We start from the raw sequence: 17,214 nt of genomic DNA, 5'->3' as shown, positions 1-17,214 counted from the left end.
TTTACCCAGCATGTAGAAATATTTTGTGGACAGGGTGAGATAAATTTGATGATGAATTTTAAAACATTTCTCTTAGTGATTACACAGTATCTCTTCAAATCTTTGCTACTCTGACATTTAGAAGTAATGCTAAGTACATACTTAGAACCTAGTATAGATTTTTGAGATCCAATTTGATAAGAGCACTTTCATCACAAGTTGTGCAGCTCTTTTAGCTTATATCAGCGATATGTGGAAGGACTTGTAGCATGTAAGTTTAACTTTATACACATCTGGATTAGACATAGTTACAAAATTGGGGAAATGCCCTCTCAGTAAATGTGAAGTGAAAGAATGGAAAAGGAAATAGGACAGAAACACAGTGGAATTATTTTTAAATTAAGAGATACCCACAGCAATATTGTGCAATCACTGCCTTTTTCTATCATAAGTCTTTGGTGTCCAAAGAAATCCACCCTTGTTCGTGGACATAATGAAAACACAGTGGAAGTTGTCATTTGTGTTATATGAAGCTCACTGAAGAAAAGACATTTTGAAATATCATATTCAGAGATGGGAGGTAAACATACCTACTTACTTCATTACGCCCATTTGTCTATTACTGCAATGGAATACACTAAGCAAGGTGTCTGGAATTTAAAATGGCATTCATATTTTTCTAATTGAAGCTTGGGTCTCATTTGGCAAATACTTTCAAAAGTGACACCTAAGTATAACAGAAGAGCATATTTAACTGATTTTGGTATTTCTCAAATTAAGTTGGAACTATAAGGCGGAATTTGTATATTTCAACATGTCAAATGCATCAAAGTGTTCCAAAAGATATTATTCTTTAGGTCAAAACAAATATTTAAAAAGAATCACTTCGCAACTATCTATTCCTAATATTCTTATAACATGTTGAACAGAACTTTTTAAATGAAGACAGCGAGAAGGAAATTTAACTTTGGGCGGTAAACGCACAATGCAATATATGTGTGACATATTATTAAACTGTACATTTGAAGCCTATATATTTATTAACCAATGTCACCCCAATAAATTTAATTTAAAAAAGAAAAAAGAAAAGAAAGCATGAGATAAAATTGGAGAAATAGTTGCAAGTTCATTCTTAAACGTCTTATCATTACCTTCCAGAAGAGAAATATAAAATATTAAAGAATATTTGAATAAAAGGCAACTTAACTTTTCGAAACTCTTGAGTTAAATTTGGTGGCCAAAAAAAGGAATGCATGATAATTTTGCATTCACTCTAAAAAAATGATTATAAGATAATGTTTATCATTATTTTAGAGAAAGAGTAAAGATGAATTTCACTGTGAAGCATATAAAGTATATCATTATTACTATGAGGATTTAAAGGACATTATTTTTTTGTGAACATGGAATTTTCAGCCTTGACCTACTCAAAATTGTTAGAAATAAAATGGCTCAACAGTGCACTAGATGTATGAGCAGCACTGTCTCTGAATGCTCTAAACTGGAATGAGCTATCTATAGGTAAATTTAATAAACACTTCCTAATTTTTTTAAATTTAATTAATAAATTAAATAAAACATTTCCTAATTTTTGTTTTAGTATTGTCTATTTGGGGACTTTCCTATTTTATATTAAATTACTAATAAAAATATTTTCTATTAATGTTATGCTTATAGTTTATTATAAAATATGAAAATAAGTATTATTCCATGAAACCATTTTATTTTTAGGCATAATCTCTATATGTCTGAGTTTGTGCCTGTGTACTAGGTTTGATGTGCAATATATTTCTTACTACAGGTTCACTGTCATTAAAGTTTAAAAAATATCAATTTAGAGAATTGTTCTTTATGTTTCTTTTCTTCCTAAAGGTGAACACGACTGTTTCTAAATGTGCTGAATACATGGAATCAGATGGGAGCGTTCTGATTTCTTCTTGCACACCTGCTCTCCAACCTGCCATTTACAAGCTCCGTAAGACTTTCCTGGACAAAAAAGTTTCCCTCTGATGCCCTTATGCAGTGAGCACTCCAGCATGTTCTCCATGCCATGCTGATCTGAAGATCAGTCCTACCCCATCTACCTTCTAGCTCTTGGAAATCCCACTTGAATCTCTGATCCTCTGATGCCCACTCTTCAGTAGGGTTCTACTCTGGTACTGATTTATTCTGATCTGTGCTTCTGTACTGTCATTTCAATGGATTTGGAGAGGGTGAGGTGGTAAGAGGTCTGAAGTACAAAAAATCTGTTTTCTTCATATGAGACTACTGAAAGGTGGTACAGTAAAGAAGGCACTCTCAAACACTACTAGTAGAAGTATGAATTGATACAACCAAAGCAATTTAGTAATACATATCCAGAACCTTAAAAATGTCCATCTTCTTGAATACAGTTAATGTCTTTCTAGTAATAAACTCTAAGGAATTAATCAAATTTCCAACAAGGATGTTCATTACAAAGTTATTTTGATTTTTTTCTCAAATGTCCAACAACAGAAGAATTATTAAATCCCCAAATATACATAGTAGAATATTTGTCAATAACTAAAAGTTATGTTTTCAAAAAAATTTTAATGACAAGGGAAATACATAAACATAAAAAGAAAAAAATATACAGAGTAGAATCCCAACTTTATTAAAAAAAACAAATAAGCAAACAGATAATTGCAGAGAAAATGTAGAGTAGACTTTTGATTATATATATGTATATGCTTTCCTCTTTAGATATGCTTCTTATGATGAGTCAGTTATACTATCCCTATCTTAATTTTACCTATAACTGCATTATATCATCATGTCTTGATTTAATGATATAATTTCTTTATAATCCAAGTAAATATCATCCACAGGCTACAACTGCCTTGCCCTAATTCTTTTTCCCAATCTCAGTGCACATTTTCACCTATCCCAGCATATGGGAGTTTAGCTACCAAACTTGATTTTAAATACATATTAATATCATATTAAGTTAACTATACACGTTAACCATGTCTCTGAATCTTAGTTTCTATGATGTAAAAGTGATGCTGGACTAAACAATTATACCTTCGATGACACAGTTCTGCTTAGATAGGTTTGTGCCTTACCTGAAATCCTCTCTTACAGGCTCCCTCAATCTCATGAAAGTCATGCTCTGTGCACAGAGGACAAGCTTCAGAACTCTCCCACAGGAAATAGAATGTACATCCATCACAGGTACCTGCTGGACACTTGCTGAAATAAAAAGTAAAAACAACAAAAAATGACACATTCAAGCAAGTCCAATCAACATTTGAATATATAATGCATACTAGAAAGCAATGTGAGGATGCTAGGAAACATACATGAAAAAATAAAGGAGACAAAAATACAATGAGATACCACTTTACACCTACTAGGATGGCTAGAATCAAAAAGACATAATAACTAGTGTTGCAAGGAAGTGGAGAAATTAGAAGCCTAACATACTGCTGATGGGAATGTAAAAATGGTGAAGCTGCTTTAGAAGAGTCTGGCAGCTCCTCAGGCAATTAAACTGAGAGTGATCATATCACCCAGCCATTCCACTTCTAAGTAAATAAACAAGAGAAGTGAAAACATATGTCCACACAAGAATGTGTACATGAATGCTCATAGTAGCATTATTCATAATAAAGTGTAAAAACAACCCAAACGTCTATCAACAGATGAATGGATAAGTAAAATATTCCATAAAATGGAATATTACTCAGCCATAAAAAGGAATACAGTACTGATACATGTCCAACTTGGATAAATCTCAAACATATTATGCTAAGTGATAGAAGCCAATCAAAAATTTCACATATCATATGATATTATTCATATTACAGTTCATAATAGGTAAATCTATACAAACATAAAGTGGGTTAGTGGTTGCTTATGGCTAGGAAGGGGGCTAGTATATAGGGAGACGATAACTAAAGGGTATGGGGTCACTTTTTGAGATGATAAAAAAAGGTCTAAAATTGACCATGGTAATCGTTGTACATATCTGAATATACAATAACAATAGAAATTGTACATTTTAAATGATGACTTAAAATAGTATGTAAATTATATCTCTATAAAGCTGTTTTTCAAAAAATTTTAAAGGAGAGACAGGCACAGATAAAATTTAGCCAGAATAGAAGGGAAGAAAGTAAGGGAATTCTTGCCACAGGGCTGAAATAGTAGATGAATTGGAAGGAAATTATAAGCAGGTGACTATGGTTGGAGTTTCAAGAGCAAAGCAGTGAGTGAGCACAGGCCATACAAGCAAGCAGTAGGTGGTAAAGGGATTTCTGTTTAAGGTAATGTACTTAAGCGAGGTGCTCTAGGGAAAAGAATAATACACAGGACCATGATCCCCAGAAGGTGGGAAAAGACATAAAAATAAAATTGTCTGAAGTGAAGAAACAAACAAAACCACCATCAGTGATGCAAATTATTTTTCGGTCCTAGGTTTCCTAAACCTGATGACTTCCTTTGAGTTCCTTTTGCTGGTGATAATGGATGGGGCTTAGACATAGGTGCAGAATCACACTGAACCAACCACCAGGCAGGGCCTGACTGGAGACTTTTTGAAATTCTGCTTTCTGGTGGGTGGGCTTATTATGTCAACTTGCCTCTTTCATTTTCGGGACAAATACGGCATGACTCAAAAATTAACTTGTACAGAATCCTTACTGATTGAAGAAGCTATTTGCAAAAATTCTAATGGGAATGACTGTTTAGTTCATGAATTCACTGAAACTAGGAAAATGCTGTTCCTTTAATTTGTCTACTACACTTCCCTTAAGTCAAGCTGCATAAAAATAGGGCATCGCCCTGAAAACCTCCTTCAGTCCTTAGCTGGTACTGAGTACAGGTGTTCGGAAACATTTAACAGCAAAAAGACAGATACGCAATAATACAGAGAAATCAAAAATCACCCCTTTTTAAGTTTTAAGTTCAAATGCCAAAACTATAATTTTCGGTCTACTAGAAAGGTAAAATTTCATACTCTTACTTACCTAAATGTATTACGTTACCTTAGAATATGAACACTAAAAAAATTCTAAGTTCCTAAAAATTAACTGCATTTTTACACATCTATTTTTCAAAAGTGTCTATCTGCTGCAGACTAAGCAGACATGGGTGGGATGTAAATAAAAGCAAAGTTCTTTATAACATGCTTCAGAAACAAAGGCACAGTATTGTCAGAGCTAAGAACAATGGTAAACGGTGACTCTTTAGAAAAATGGCTTAATTCTTATCTGTCCTGATTTATCTGTTTGTAATAATAAATATATTCAGACTAAGAAGCAGAAATTTTTTTTTTAGGGTAAGTGAAATAGATGAAAACTATGCCATCTTAAAAATTATTCCTAACTTCCACCTTCCAGATCAGTAAAAGCAACTCAAAATTGCTCTTTTGAAAAAAAATTGGGTAACCAATTAGAAAAATTCTTCAAGAACAATTATTATTTGCTTAACAAAGACACACAACTTCAAAAATAATTACACTCTCTGATCATTTAGCAATTCTTACCAATATGCTTCCCTGTTCAGTCTCTCCTCCCCAAGTTATTTTCCATTTTGTCTTTCCAAAACAGACAAGTTGTAAAGGGGGAAACAGGGTTTATCTTGGGAAAATAAAAGAGTCTTCTAAAATTTGAGAAGAAATAACTCAACAAATTAAAAATGGAGGAAATTAATCAAAGTTGCAAAAGCTCTGGAGAGAAGACTTGGGTGATAATTCTAACTGGACTTTCAAATGACTGTGTTTTCCATAAGTGACTCAACGCCCCTCCTCACCATTTCATTTTTATAACTTCTTAAAAATGAAATGTCTGCTATGCTGCCCTCATAGCGTAGTTATAAAGGATAAAATGAGAGAACAATTTGGGAAAGTTTAAAGCACTACAAAATATAAAACACTATTAACAATGCATATCACTTTCTAAAGAATTGGTAGAGCTACAGGAATGGTGAAAAAAATCAAGACATTGATATAATTTATAAAGCTGCCATTAGGTGTCAAAATACTGTGATGATTCACTGTTTTTCCTTGGTAGACTTCATTTTTAAAAAGAAACTCTTAGGTCAAAAGCGGTTTAGTTTAGAATCAATTTTTTAATTCTTTTAGCCCAATGAGTCATTTAAAATGAGGAACATTTAAATTCAATGCTTTGATATAAACATAAGTTTCACAGTTTGAATCAGGCCTTCCCTGTGAAACATGGATGTATGAAGCAGTAATTTCAGTAGTGCTTATATAGAAAAAGAAAATAGAAAAAAGGATGCAAAAAATATATTTTCTCCTTCTAAGAGAGGAATAAAAGGCAAACAGTAAGATAAATAAACCCTTTATTGCCAAACGTGAAATAGTTTTCTATTTGATGACCTGTGTCACCACCATCTTCACCCTCTGCCCCCAGCTATTTAGAGGTGTCACTAATTGTGCTTCTTTTATAAATTTTGATCCATGCAATCTCCATAGAAATCAATGAGTAAATGTTTAAAGACACAGGACAAGGTCATGAATTACTGGGGCATTCAAGCCTAGAGTTCTATAGGATGATCAGATGTGCTGTGAATTCTAGGTAGAAAAACCACCAACGATTCAAAGGACAACTAAGTGGACCTTGATTTGGTTTTGCTGATAAATGTAGAAGAGACTTTCCAGTCTTTCCTATTTTGCTTGCGGGATTGCCTTACCAACCAGGGTGGCATTGGCAATGTGTTAGAATTCAGATGAATTTTTTTGTTTTTTTTGAGAAAATTATGTCTTGAATTCTAAAAAGGAATAAATTTCCTGGGGGGATAACTGGACTGAGTTAATGTCCCCTTTTAAATGAATCATCTTACCTAAAGCAGGATCTACTTGGTTCATATTATGAATTTGTGGAGAATCTGATTTTCTTTGGAACTATTATGACCTAACATTCAACCTATTATTAATTGTTTGGATAGTTGATAAAGTAGAGTAAATCAGTTTGCCTAAGCTTTATTCAAAATCTAAAGTTAAAATAAATTCATGTACATTGTCAGTATGTTTCTGATCCTTCTGGAGTTAATCTCAGACTGTGGGCAAGTCCACAGTCTTGTGTGCCGAGAACAGTTCTCATCTGGTCTCAGGGCATTCATGTTGCTGAGCTTCCTTCGTGTGGGGCTTTTGTGGGTTTCTTGAGGTTCCCAGTCTTGGGGTCTGAAGATTGATATCCTCTGGCATAGGTAATGTTCTCTGATCTACTGCTAGTGACTCTCAACTTTGGCATCTCAGAAAAGTCAGCCTTTCTCTGCTGAGGATGCCTTGCCATTGGTAGAACCCCATCTTGTGTAGGGTCCATAAAATGCTGTTGCATCTTGTTCTGATTCTGTTTGCCATAAGGCTGAAGAGCATAAATCATTTTTGACTAAGTTTAAACATAAGATATTTTGACCCACAGCTCTTAGATCCAGGAATATAAAATTCTACCATTCTCCTGCAAAAACCTCCCTTTCTAAAGATTCTACCCCAGGTTAATAACCAAAAGTCAGGATCTAATCAAAGCCTAAACAAACTACATTAACTGACACTTTCTAGTCCTTTTTTATGTATAGACTCCGTATCTTCTTTAGGGAAATACCTAAAAAAAGCTTTAGCAACTTTATTTCAAAATTGATCCTAAAATTTTATGATTGCTTTCTGATATTTTTATATCATATCCTAAGATTACTCAGTAGTGTTTGAATTATATAATTTTAATAATTCTGTATTAGAGTTTTTCCATTTCTTATCAGAACAGGTTTTAATTATTTTCACTTATGCTCATAATGCTTTTATATATGCTTCCTTACTTTTTAATGCTATAAAAATATATTTGGTTTTAATCTTTCCAGTTCCATTGCCTATTAAACTTAACTTATATGGATTTAGATATCCATGATTTGTCCATAAGTAGTGCAGAGGAAACAGAAAACAAAAAAACTCATTTAACAAATAATTATTCTCTGGCTCTTAACAACTTAAAATGGATAGACTTTTGGCTTTAACAGTCATTCCCCCAAAGACCAAAGGAAACACTATACTAGCATCTAATAACTTTGAAAGAGGCTCTAAATCAGAGCCCATTGAATAAACCCCTAGCATATTCAACCTCTGAACACTATCAGGACAGAACTGTGAAATATCCCTTTGGTGAGAGACAATATTCACAGAGGCTATACTTACAATGAGATGAATTTGGATTTTGAAGGAAGTTTTGGCAAAATAATTTATGGCAAAATGATTTATAAACTATCCAAGCAGTTAAATAGGGTCATAAGTTTTGAGAGAGAGGATGATTTTCCTCTAACTCATAGCATTAATAAACAGGACAGGATTTGAGGAAAGATGAGTCATTTAAAAGAAGACAACAATAATATGCAGATCAGTTGAGTTATTCCTGGATACATGTGATATTTGCTTCTGCTTAGTGTGCTTCTTTGCAAATTTCTGCCTATAAGAAATTGGAGGGGAAAAATTAAAAGATGAAAGCATTATGGCATAAAAAGAGCAATAGACACAGTCAAGAAATCACTTCATCTACAACCTGGATCCTCGGTGTTTCCTACTGTGTACAGTAAATGAGTTTGACTTAAGGGTCTCTAATGTGCTGTGATATCTCTATTACCAGAGTTAAAATGGTTCTCTCTGTCTTTTCTAATAAGGCTTTTTTTATAACCTTTTCTCCAACAAATTTCTCATTTTTGAAAGAGCATGTTGAACAATGCTTAGGTCTAATTATTCCTAATGAAAGGAAAACTTTCAATTCCTCTGACCACCTGGGATCATGATTAGAGGTTTGGAAAGCCTTTCAGGCAGAGGCTGAAGGGGCATCTATTTAGGGATATTAGTGATCTATTATGTTGGCAATTTATTTTTCGCCAAGGTACAAACTGCACTAGATAATCTCAAAAGTCCACTCTAGCTCTCAGATTTCATCTGTCACAGAACTCATGCTAAGTTTTTATCTAAAATGCCTCACACCTTCCAGACATTGTTTGGAATTAGAAACCAGCTGCATTTGCCAGACTAGACAGACAGGCTGGAGTTTCCAATCGCAGATTAGTAGGAGGCCCAGACAATTTGCTTCTCTCTCTAAATTTCACATGAGATATATAGAGAACACACTTTTCCCCTTTTATCGTGTTCCATTCACTGTTTGTTAAGACATTCTCATTTTCCTAGGTCTGGGGGTCTTGTGACATTTTCCCAAGTTACTAAGACACAGAGCCCCAACCAACATTAGTACTGCCAAAGCTGCCTTTGCCTGCTTTGCTAAGATTCTTGGCCAAGAGAATTTCTGTAACATCCCTTCTAAGCTGCTGAAGGCTCCCTTCTAAGACTTCAAGTTTCAGGTATACAGTACATTGGCCGGATATTTATATAGTTTATGAATTGATCCCCTTGATTACTCGATCACCCATCTGGTTCTACACATAGCCATTACAATACCATTGACTATGTTCTCTACATTGTACTCTCAGTGTACTCATGACTGTCTTGTAACTACTAATTTGTACTTCTTCATCCCTTTCTCTTTTTCTCACAGCTCCCCAATATTCCTCCCCTCTGGCAGTCACCAGACTGTCCTCTGTATCTGAGTCTGTTTTTGTTTAGATTGTTTCTTTTGTTCTTTAGATTTAAATATAAGTGAAGTCATATGGCATTTATCTTTATCTGTCTGACATACATCACTCAGCATAATAACTTCTAGGTCCTTCTGAGACTTCTTGATCTGCATATGAGATTTCTCAAAGCAACTGACTGGTTAGTACCCTCTCTCTCTCTCCTGAAGAATTTAAATCTCCTCCCAAAGTGCAAATTAAGTCCTCTTCAAAAGTAGCCTAAGTATCTGGCTCTGTTAACATTACTTTTACCAGGAAATCACAAATCTTTATTCAGCCCTACAGCTAAAATAATCCTATTTCAGGACAAGTCGCTCTTTCTCATATTCTGATCTCAGAGCGCCCCCTTGTGCACTAATAGAAAATTGACTCAAGATAGAACTAAAGGTCAGTACATTGAGGTTGTGGGGTTCAAGCAGTTCCCTAGAATAGTGGTCTTCAAACTTCAGTGAGCATCACAATTAAGTTTTATCAAAATATGGGTGAAGAAATCCACCCTGTAGACAATGAAATTTTAATTAGCTTTTCAGAAAACTAAAATGCAGAACAAAGTTTGAGAATCTGTCTCTGAAAAAAATAAGCCAAATCTCCAAAACATGGGTTAAAACCAGTGTTTCTCGAATTTTAACATGTATCAGAATTTCCTTGTGTTTTAAAAATATTTATGTGCTGAACGCTCAGAAATTATTTTAGGAAGGTCTAGAAAATATTTTAAAAATAGGAGACCCCAAGATATTCTGCTGCTGGTGATCTTGAAAAACCCTTACAAAGACAGTTAAGTTCCCTAAGCAGAAAAAACTGCTAGTAGTCAAAGGTGACACTTAACTCTTCCTTTCCTCACAGGGAACAAATCAGTTTCTAGATGTCATCATTTAACATTGTGAGACTATTTTTTATTATTTCTTTAAAACATCAGAACCCACCTTGGGAAAATTAGAGTGATATATTTTCTAAAGGACAGACCCAGTCTTTTAGTAACATCATCTGCTTGAATCTAGAGGAGGCTTCAAAAGTCATCCAGGTAGACTCTTAGAGGCTAGACCCAGAGAGATTAGTTGTTAGGTCCAAAAAAAGACCTCGGAAGTGCTACAGTAAATAAAACAAGCATCTGAACTCAAAGCTCCATGGTGGGACATCACAGAATGATGAAAGACTGAACACACCTCATAAAGAAAGTGTGGTTTGTTGCTTTGACCTTAGCATGGATGCTGGCATAGGGATCTTCTACCACCAATGCCCCTGAGCACCAGGCTTCCCTTGTTTATTTCACTGATGCCTATTACCTTTTATTATGTATACCTGTCATCGCATTCTTCTCTCACCTTGAAAAGGTGAAAAGGAAAATTAATGTGTATGTCTTTGAGAACCAGTGAAACACAGTTGGTAAGAGATCTGTAAATGCTAGTGTGCTTTCTGCCCAGAAATAAGCCCCGAATACTTTTGCCACTGTAATTATTTTTAAGATGCCCAAGTAATTGAAACAATGCTTAGGTCACTGATTTCCAATCCTGATGTAACATAAGGAGGATAAATTAAAATCTCTCAAGGGCTATTGTGAAACTATCAAAAATAAAATTAAGTCGATCATTTTCTTTTAAAGAATATAAACTTTTGCTAGCTTGATGTAGAAAACTCTGCAAATCAAACTATGATCCAAAGGTACCTCAACCCTAAAAGGATTAGAAATAAATAATCTAATAATAAATAAATAATCTATTGAACAATGAATAACTGTGAAAATTAAACATCAGGAGACATTTAAATGTCATTCATGTCATGAAAACAGTATTTAGTTAAGTTGACAATTTTTCTGAGTCCATGAAATTGCTTATTTTCTCCTACATAAAGTTCCCACCCAAAGTGGACTGTATTCATCAGACCTAGAATGTGGACAACTGTTACTGCAATGACAATCAATTAGGATACTGTATTATGTATTCTATAGGTCAGATTCTACCTTGGTGATTTTGCCACCATTCATCAGAAAACTGAAGCATGGGAAATGGATCATACAAATTATCCACCCTGGCCCCATCTTCTTACACAGAAAGAGACTATGACTCAGAGGTTCTATCACTTAATCTAGATCACCCATGCAGTTGATTGTGGTTGAAGAACTATAACCCAGGAAAGCTCCTAATTCAATTCTCAAGACAATTAAGGCTAAATGTTACTTAAATAATTTTTCAAGTGACTTAGACACTCAGGCAAACAGGACAAGAATATATCATTGAGGAGACTGGGGAGTACTGCGATGGGGCAGGAATCTATTCCTCTAAATAGGCCCTCTGCACATCTCTATAACAAGAATCTACAGTTTCTTCTGTCTTCTTTCTGCTTTACGTCCAGGGAGGATATGATTTAAAATATTAAGATTCTGGAGAGTTTTGCTTCCTCATAATAATAAATACAAATGTGGAATAATCATTTAGAAATAAAACTACCTGGGGACTGAAATCATTCCAGCTCCTAGTTTAGTAGGATTACATCTCATTTTCACAGCAGTTGACCGGCCATTAATACAAGATGTTGTAGTTGTAGAAGACCTATAAAGCAAATGTCATTTTACAAAACGGATATGACAAAAATTAAAAAGACAAAAATATCCTACATATAATTGCGCCTATGTTCTATAAACAAATGAAAAAGAAAAATGTATCAAAGTTCACTAATTTAGAATTTTTATACAAATTGAGCTCATTTACTTTTGCTGACTATGAAAAGTTAACTATTTTCTCAAGTAAAGTGGTAAGCTATCACCAAGGTGTCTAGTTAAAGCCTTTATCATTATAATCGAAATTATAATCAAAATTCTAAAGGGAAAAATTTCATATCTATTCAGGATGATGCTTTGATGTGTGAATTACAAATAATTACTTCCTAAATAATGAAGTAGAGTCTCTTTATTGTCTAATTTAAAAGATTATATATATGAGAGAAATTATACAAAGCTTTCAAAATATTCCATATTTCTACTTTTACTAGGTCTTTTATTTAAGAATAAATTATGGATTGTCCATTAATTATAAGCTACTATGCTAGGCACCCTGAAATGACATCCATTTGATTAAAAAAACTGTCAAGAGAAACAGCATCTTCACTTACTTATAAAAGAAATGCACATCTGGAATTTGGCTTGGTGGAACAGGGAACATATCTTCTTTTATATTAATATTTTGCAATGTGGTTTCAACTGTCACTCCTAGATGACAATAGAAAAGAAACTATTAGGCAATATGGGAAATTTAAGTTTATTTAGCCTCTGTATATCTAAATAGAAAATAGTTTTACTTTGATGCTGTCATTTTACCAGAAATACTATACTAAATTAATACATTTATGATAAGAATAAGAAATTTTCCGAAGTCTCCAGCAAAAATAAATAAATAAAAGATTCTACTCCCGACACCCTGCCTTCAGAGATCCAGTTCTTAAGGGGAAACGGCAACATCCATAGGTCAGGGGTGGAAGTGGGAAGGCGAGGAATTAAAGAGGGGGAAAAAAAAGATTCTACTCCCTAGCTTTGTAATTTTGCTTAAGTCACTTTACTTCTCTGGGTCATATGTCTTGAATCTGTAAGATTCATGCAATAATTAGATGATCACTAAAGTCTTTTCCAGCTCTAACATTTCAACAATCTAGTATTATAATTCTCAGCCTCTGTAAGTTTTGTAGAATGAGCAGGGCTACTTTGCTAATACAGCTTTCATTCACATTATTATAAGCATATTTGACAAAACAAAAATTTTTGTGCCTTAATAATTTCCAGAAAATAAGTCCAAAATTTGCTTGATCTCAAAGTAAGCATTTTTCTCCCAGGCAAAATGATGGTGGACCAAAATGCAAGCAATAACAACAGCAACCTTTGCCTCTGACACAGAGCTAAGCACAAACTTGGCAACTGACCTTAGTGCTGAAAAATAAATCTAAATTCCTCTGGCGTCTATAGCAATGGTTCTCAAATCTGGCTGCACATTAGAATCATCTAAGAAGCTTGTTAAACTGTTAGATTGTTTATGCCTTGTTAGATTCCTAATACCCGCCCCAGAAAATTTAATGAACTTGATCCCAAAGAATTACTAATTAGGGGTCTGAATCCTTCTTAAAACTTTCCTATGCTTTTGAAACCGCAGAGAGAGAAGGGCCAATGGGGAATAAAACTGAACACATTCACCTTTTCCACTTGTTACCAGTTTATTTTAAGTATGAGAAAAGACAATTAAAATGGGTGACAGATACTGAGTTAGGTTTATATTGCCTTTGTTTACTGTTCCTCTTTTGTTTATAGTTTTGGTGTTTTAAATTATTTTGCTTCTTAAACTTCTAGAGAATATGATGAAAGGCACAGACTCTCAGAAACAGTATCTCACGTATGAGTTAATACATAAATAATACATAAATTCAGAAGCTTCTAACACTCTCTGAGAATGATCAGTAGACCTCACTTGTAGGGGCTTTTCAACCATGATACATAGTGATGATTTAGAATTACCTGTGGGCTTTAATCATCTATGGTAAACACCAATGCAATGACAAGTTATCAGTTTTATAATTTTAGAAAAAAAATGCATGCATGCATATATGCACCAAATGAAGCTTACCTAAAAATGTGTCTGCCAGAATGATGGATTGTGATGATAAGGCTGCTCGGAAACCCTTACTTTCAGAAGGAATAATAGTTGACTGGCATACAAATGCTCCTACTACATTTGTGTAATCATCTGACCCTGCCACCATTTCCTTTACTGTAAAGTCTGTTATATTGTTGGTACAGAGAGCCATCTTCTTCCCCTAGGAAAATAAAGTCATAAAGAGATTAAATGTTGTGCTCTAAACTGAAACTCAGCTAGCTAGTGACTCCAGTAGGACAGTGGCTGTCTCCTCACCAAAAATCTGATTTATATGATCTGGTATAGGGCCAAAGTACCAGTATTTTTTAAAAGCTCTTGAGGCAATTTCAATGTTCAACCAGAGTTGAGAGTCACTGAAGTTATAATGAATAAACTAATTCAAGGCTGCACTGCTCTCCAACTACAAGCATCACTTGTGCTGGATGAAAGCCATCTAACTTAAAGAAATAAAAGTCATCTATGACATCTTTAATTCATAGGATAAAAATTCATACAAAGAGACCAGAAAACTGCTCCAGAAGGTTTTAATGCCAAAGAAAAGCTTTCTTTTCCTTCTCCTTCATAGGCCTATGTAGGTATTGTGAAGGCTAAAGAAGAAAGCACAAAAGCCGAATTGTAACAAAGTCTTAGGACAACATCTAAATTCTAAATAGTTGATCACTACAAGTGTCTTTCTTCACCTACTCTTAGATTCCATGATGTATATCTGTTCAACTAAATGGTAAGTTGAAGGGAATACAGGGGTTTACTTTTTTAATCATTTGGAGGGTAGTTGGAAGGTTTTATAAAAATTGGAAGACTCTTTAAATATAGTATGTTTAAATATACTATAATCTCACTGCAAAGGACTATAGCTTCCTCTATAATTTCTATGAAGAAATGTATAAGGGAGAATACAAACATTATTTTATTGGTCTTAGATGTAGAGGGTACACAGATGAGCATAAAGAAAATAAAAAGATTTCTCTTCGTTAATGCAGCTAGCAATCCTAACCTACGGAATTTTCTCTCTCCATTAAGCCTTCTCACACAATACAGGTGTAGCATATTTTTACTAAGCTTAAATTAAATTGTTAAAACCAAGGAGATATAATGAAAAAGAGAAGAGAAACTACTGAAGGAAGAAGAGGAAAACTACAGTAAAAGGAAAGGAAGAAGAATATAAAGGAAAGAAAGAAGAAGAAGATAGAAGAGAAAAAGAGAGAAGATGGAAGAAAAGACAGTGGTAATACAGGGATAAGATTGAAAAGAAGCATGATATGTAATGGAATTAATTTTATTCATTGCTTGACACAGTATTTAATATAACAAGTATTCAACATTAATTTATTTATTTATTGAGTGAACAATCAAGTGAGTGTGTTGGATCATCCCATCTAAAATCATGACAGGATAATTATCATACATGTAAATTTTATAGATCTTTTTGTTTGAAAACTCTGTGGTCATCAGATCTTTTTTATTTCCTTTGTACAAACTTTGGCACAGTATCTCAAAATGAAGATCATTTGAGATATAGGATTTAATATGGAAAGAAACATTAAGGAAAGGCCTTATTATATTTTCACCTTTGCTAATGGTGAATGCATATACATATGACCCAACCCCAACCTTATATGCCTATAAAAATATTGGATATCTAGTCCTGTCACTCTCCTAATTACCAGTATCAACTGAGGTTCTGCTTCTTCCCACAGAAAATAAAATCCCATTATTTACTAGCAGAGGGTACCTCATCAACTGACACTTGCCTCCTGCTTACCTCCTTTTTATTTTTGGACAAACTTCCTCTTGGAAGTTTTGTCTTCTTAAAACACAAAATTGACAATATAAACAACAATAAAACTTCCTCAAACCATAACTGCCTGCCTCAAAAATAGGTGGGATTGACAAGCCTGACCTACTTTTACAAAACTCAAAGATGACTGGATGAGTGCTTTGGACTGAGAACCAGACAAAGTTGCCCCTGATGGAGAAATCTGCCAACCAGCGTGCCAGGAGGCAACAGAGGATTTAAACAACAAAGCTCAGTTTCTGACATTTGTTTGTTAGTTTCCATAGAGATTTTACTGAGCCATCAACTCAGAAAATACCAACTCAATCAAAGCTGAAATATAGCTTCAACTCACCTTGACAGCCAGAACTCACCTCATGCCCACATAAACTAATATTGAAGAAATGGAAATATTTTGTTCCTTTGGAGGTAAAGCTGGGGCCATTCATTAAGGAGCCCACGCTGCTGAGGTTGCTGAAGTCATAGTGCAAACTCTGATTTTCTTTCTCATGGTAAAAAAAGCAGTCACTATAGCAAACCGAGTGGTCCTTTGATTAAAGATTAAGAAATATAAAATAATAATGATAATATAGCAGGAAAGAAAAAGAGAGTATTAGCTGCCACATAAAATGTATTTCAAAAAAAGTTCTAGTTTTAAAATCTATTTCAGTAATTTTGTCTGAGTTATAATATATATTATTACCATACTAATACAGAGAAATTTTGAATGCTAAATAGACTGTCTTTAGCAAAGGTTAGAAGGTTCAAAATTTTTTAAAGTAAGAATAGTTATTCCAAGGTTAGTTTCTTGTAGAAAAATATTTTTAATAAATAGCTAAAAGTCCCTGTTATGTCAGTTTAAATAGACAATAAAACTACTTTCCTCTTCCCCCATAATGTAGCATCAACCTTTGCCCTTAAAGTGTTATAAGACATACTTGCTGCTCTCCATATACTCCTATTGCCAACCTATACAGGTCGTTTACTTGCCTTAACAGAATATACAAGAAATCGATTTTAATATTTTTGAAAGCATCTGTATTTACTTTTATTAAATAGCACTTACATGGCATATATTAAGTGCTCAATAAATTTAAAAGGAGAGAAAACAAGAAAGGGTATGAAAAGTCATTTATAAATATAACTAGCAACCTTTGTACCTCCTGGAGAAACACTAAAGACAACTTTTGAATTTCTCTATTAAAAATATGCTTTCCT

General features: G+C 33.9%; 1 protein-coding gene across 2 annotated transcripts in view; it reads right to left on the bottom strand.

Annotated features, from left to right (window-relative positions):
• Positions 1 to 17,214, bottom strand: part of ELAPOR2 (endosome-lysosome associated apoptosis and autophagy regulator family member 2) — a 299,011-nt gene that overhangs the window by 15,807 nt on the left and 265,990 nt on the right. For both annotated transcript variants that reach the window (XM_039878221.1, XM_039878220.1), the window contains 5 exons: positions 16,371 to 16,544; positions 14,193 to 14,382; positions 12,697 to 12,793; positions 12,036 to 12,137; positions 3,066 to 3,192 (listed from right to left, as the gene is read on the bottom strand). In XM_039878221.1, the coding sequence (XP_039734155.1) occupies positions 3,066 to 3,192; positions 12,036 to 12,137; positions 12,697 to 12,793; positions 14,193 to 14,382; positions 16,371 to 16,544 (690 nt within the window). The remainder of the gene's footprint in view (positions 1 to 3,065; positions 3,193 to 12,035; positions 12,138 to 12,696; positions 12,794 to 14,192; positions 14,383 to 16,370; positions 16,545 to 17,214) is intronic.

Source organism: Pteropus medius, unplaced genomic scaffold, assembly GCF_902729225.1.
Source record: "Pteropus medius unplaced genomic scaffold, Ma_sr-lr_union100, whole genome shotgun sequence".
Classification (NCBI taxonomy): Eukaryota; Metazoa; Chordata; class Mammalia; order Chiroptera; family Pteropodidae; genus Pteropus; species Pteropus medius.
Note: the sequence above shows the minus strand (reverse complement) of the source record. Positions and strands in the feature narration are given on the sequence as shown.